The sequence below is a fragment of the Arctopsyche grandis genome, chromosome 8 (genome assembly GCF_051622035.1).
Source record: "Arctopsyche grandis isolate Sample6627 chromosome 8, ASM5162203v2, whole genome shotgun sequence".
Taxonomy (NCBI): domain Eukaryota; kingdom Metazoa; phylum Arthropoda; class Insecta; order Trichoptera; family Hydropsychidae; genus Arctopsyche; species Arctopsyche grandis.
The window spans coordinates 15,124,557-15,128,721 of NC_135362.1; the positions used below are offsets into that span (position 1 = coordinate 15,124,557).

Here is a 4,165-nt window from a genome sequence, read left to right on the forward strand (position 1 = left end):
TGTGTGTGGATGGCGCCAATGAAATTAATCAAATGATGATTTTTGAAAAGTGTCAAAGAGAAACATTTTAAAATATTAAGATACATAAGGTTTGCGCTACACCATTCGAGTATCAATGTCGGATTGTAATTTGAAAATGGATTCGATGTATTTTTTTTCTTTTTTGTGACTTCGTGCTAATATTTTTGGATCCGTTTTCATGCTAATATTTTTGGCGAACGATAGTCCGCAGTTTAAATATCGATAGTCCGCAGTTTTCGTGATCGTAAAATATTTCGAAGAATCGACATCGTCGATATGATCAATTTGTAATCGCCGAGGGGAAACAGGTGCGTCGACGAGACGTAGATGCTCGTAAAGCGTTCGATCTGAGGCTGTGTTGTTGTGGGCCGGAGCAGCCGCCCGGCGGCACCTCAACCCGCACCCCCGCACCCCTCGGCCTCCGTAAGGATACTTCTCGTCGCCCCTCACCCCTCACCCCTCGGGCCCCCTTTTATTCCGTTCCGAGAAATCGGTCATCATCGTCGTCGCGGTGACACGAGCCACTTCACACTCGGCACAACACTCGGCCGTGCTCTTCGGCCCGAACCGGACGTCGGCCTGTCTGTTGTCTGTTGTCTGTTGTCTGTCCGAGTGGAGTCTGCGTTCGACGCAGCGACGTGACGCTCCGCTCTTTGAACGCCAGGATTCCGCCCGCCCGCCTTCGCCCCGCATCGCGCTGAGCCCCCCACGGCCTCGTCATGTCGCCGGTAAAGCCGCGCGCCCCCCCTCCCCGCCCCCGCTCTCGCTCCCGCCCCGACGCACACAAAGGAATGCGGCGGGCGAAGGAATCTGCCCCCGCCGTTCCGCGCGCGTCCCCCTCCCCCGCCCCCCGTCCCCACCCTGCCCCGCGCCCCGCACCCGCCTCGCCGGCGACCGCCCCGTCCCATGTCTTACAAAATGGCCGCCTGTGGAGCACCGTCGTTCCAGCGGGACGTGAGCTCCCGCGCCTCGCCTCGCCCCGCGCCCCCACCCCCTCCCCTCCCCCTCTCCCTCCCGTACCTCAGCAGAGGCCGGACCTCCGGGTGCTCCACCCCCTCCCACCCATCTCTATTTTACGTCCGATTGATTCGTATCGATTTTGCATGCTTCATCACACCAGACGTCCATTACCCATTGCCCATTGTGATGGTGGTTGGTTGTAATGATTCCCAGTTAGCATCGTTTTGAAAAAAAAAAAAGAAAACAATTAAACATATATTCCTTTGTTTTTCCATTGAACAATTTGTTTCAAGATTTTTTTTGATTATTCTTATTTTTCTTGCAACAATTTTGTTCCGCTTCAAAATGTACAAAATACAATTCGTTTTATATAACAGAATTGCTTTAATTAGGAAAAATTTAAAAATAGAATTTCATACGAATTTTTCTCAACAATTCGTCGCAATTTATTTGAAATGCTGTCATGTAATTGGTGATGTAATTACCTGATCGATATAGAAAAACATAGATGTGGCCCGACGCTCTAAACCTTTTGAAGAGTTCAATCTCTCAGTTGGCTTCTAAGTAAGAAGATTCATTGTCATTTTTGCCTTCTTTTTTTTTCCCCATTGTTTGTTCCGTTTTCTCCGGAAAAAAATGTTGGCAATGCTCTCCATCTATGTTATTCTGTATATGAATTACCCACAATAATAACTTTTTTACCATAGCAGAATCTTAAATTCATCGTTGAAGTTGTCAAGGCAAACGTTTCGATGATGTCTTTACATTTTAATAATTTTTCAATTGTCATGTCCAAATTTTCACTGGTCGCTAATGAAGAACCTTAATTATGAAGTTTAAGCCCTGCCGCACACCAAAGACACATGCACACTGCAAATACTTCAGGAAGCATTTATTACTCATACTGCGCCACGCAACAAATGTTTTGCCCAGTGTGCATGCTACCATTCAAATATATGGGAATAGTAAATGCTTCCTGAAACATTTGCAGCATACATGCTGCATGCGTCTTTGATGTGCGACCAGACTAACCAAAAAATCATGCTGAGGCTCTTCATTGGATACAAATTATACCCAACCACTCATCTTACAGAATGCTAAACGATAAAATTTTTACAAAAAAAGTCAACACTTGTTTATATTCAGTATCTTAATGAAACAAAGAAATTCCCTAGCCATAATTTAATGGTTTCAAAGTCAAATTCACGACTCCTCCTTATCTGTAACATCATCTTTAAACTAATGTTACATTAGGTATTTGTCATTTAGCCCCATCACATTATTATTTTAATCTTAAATATACATGACCGATGTTAGCATTCTCATATTTAACAATCGAAATACTGATATTGGTTTAAATTATTTCATCTCTCGTTTCGCAGCATGCTTTCTTTTATGTAATATATTTTAATCTTAATTTTTAACTTACGTTACAGGTGCCCGAGTAATGTCAGGTGCCTCAGGCTCATCAGGAAGTGGAACAGGCCGTGGGAGAGGAGGTGCTGGTGGTTCGGGTTGTACTGCTATGGGAGATAACAAACCTGACACAAAAGAAACTAAACCAAACCCCAAGATGTCTAAAGCGCTCGGTACGTCTGCCAAACGGATCCAAAAAGAATTAGCCGAAATCACATTAGACCCCCCGCCAAACTGTAGCGCCGGTCCTAAAGGTGATAATTTGTACGAGTGGGTGTCCACCATACTCGGCCCCCCCGGCTCCGTATACGAAGGCGGTGTGTTTTTCCTAGATATTCATTTTTCCCCTGAATATCCTTTTAAACCCCCAAAGGTGCGTATTGTTTTTATACTCTTAATTGAGTTTTATTAATTTTAAGTCATTTTTTTTTCAATATGTTACGAATAATTTTAGGTTACATTTCGAACGCGCATATACCACTGCAATATAAACAGTCAAGGTGTTATCTGTTTGGATATATTAAAAGACAACTGGTCACCAGCTCTCACTATTTCAAAAGTGCTACTATCAATTTGTTCTCTATTAACAGATTGTAATCCTGGTAAGAAATGCGCTTTAAATCGTACGATGTATCTTAATCGATATTATATAACATTTTTCCTTTCCAGCCGATCCACTTGTGGGAAGCATCGCAACCCAATATTTACAGAACCGAGAAGAGCACGATCGTATCGCCCGCCTCTGGACCAAGCGATATGCAACATGATTGCCTAAATTTTTGTATTTTTTCGCTCCTGCCGGCACCTGCCCCTTTTTTCACCCTTTGATGCATTTCATTAAACGTCTATGTCCTTAACGTGTTAATTGTACCCCAATAATGTAAATCTCATCGTAGGCAAATGATTATTATTTTTTAACTACGATAATGTGCACTTCATTTCCTTCTCGCTATTGTAGCGCACTAAAGTTATTAAATTTTCAGTTAGACCATTTCCATTGTCTTTCTTTTTTTTATACTAAAAGTTCCTTAGTCATAGTGGTGTGCTACTTGTGGGGAAAACTAAGGGTGATTAGTGGCATCCTTGACTGATATTACGTATGCTTTTTTTTAATAGTCACTGGATGTTTATTGAATCATATCTTCCCATTTTTTTAGTGCATAATTTGATTTTAGTGTTAAAATCCTTCTGAAATAATGTAAATTTAAAAGTATTGTAGTTTAACGGTGATATTGTGGAAGTTTTGCTGCCGATGATCTCTATTGTGAACTCTAGTAAAATCGAACCGTCGGCCTGTTTTCAAGAGTGTATGTGCCAAACTGCTAAAAAAACAGGTCACTGTTGAAATGAATCTAATTGTCCTTGTCAGTGAAGTGCTCGAGAGCATTTTGTGAATTTTGACCCGAATGTAATCTTTAAGACTTTCTGTACACATTACAGTTAAGTAGGTGCAAGGAACATACTCAAATTGTTTTTGTTGGCTTTCCTGTCCTGCAATCAGCTGTAATCAAATATAAACGAATAAAAAATTATTTCCTAAACGATCATCCCGGTCGAAATTCACAAAAAGCTTTTAAAATTAGCTTAGATCTACGCTTTTCGCTGTACTATTTTTGCGTGATTCGTTTATTTTTGCATAATCATGTTACATACATCTTAGATCCACAACCAATTGTTTTTATATGTAATATGTACTGTTTTAATTCACTATGAATTATTTTATAATTATGTAATACTAATTTAATTCCCCATCGTTGTTTTATATATT

At 41.2% G+C, this 4,165-nt stretch overlaps 1 protein-coding gene across 2 annotated transcripts; it reads left to right on the top strand.

Moving 5' to 3' along the window:
* Positions 1-317: 317 nt before the first annotated feature.
* Positions 318-3,958, top strand: Ubc2 (ubiquitin conjugating enzyme 2). Of its 2 annotated transcripts, none has more exons than XM_077436883.1 (4): positions 318-749; positions 2,418-2,770; positions 2,852-2,999; positions 3,067-3,958. In XM_077436883.1, the coding sequence occupies exons 2-4, from the start codon at positions 2,429-2,431 to the stop codon at positions 3,162-3,164; spliced, it is 588 nt and encodes a 195-aa protein (XP_077293009.1). In that variant the 5' UTR covers positions 318-749; positions 2,418-2,428; the 3' UTR covers positions 3,165-3,958. The 2 variants fall into 2 exon arrangements, with proteins under 2 accessions (XP_077293009.1, XP_077293008.1); XM_077436882.1 differs by having other exon boundaries at positions 324-444.
* The last annotated feature ends 207 nt before the right edge of the window (positions 3,959-4,165 follow it).

Bases quoted from the DNA above. Each gene is read 5' to 3' on its own strand.
- Ubc2 (XM_077436883.1), top strand. From the start codon at position 2,429: ATGTCAGGTGCCTCAGGCTCATCAGGAAGTGGAACAGGCCGTGGGAGA. The intron at 2,771-2,851 runs GTGCGTATTGTT...GAATAATTTTAG, and splicing joins ATCCTTTTAAACCCCCAAAG to GTTACATTTCGAACGCGCAT. The intron at 3,000-3,066 runs GTAAGAAATGCG...TTTCCTTTCCAG, and splicing joins ATTAACAGATTGTAATCCTG to CCGATCCACTTGTGGGAAGC.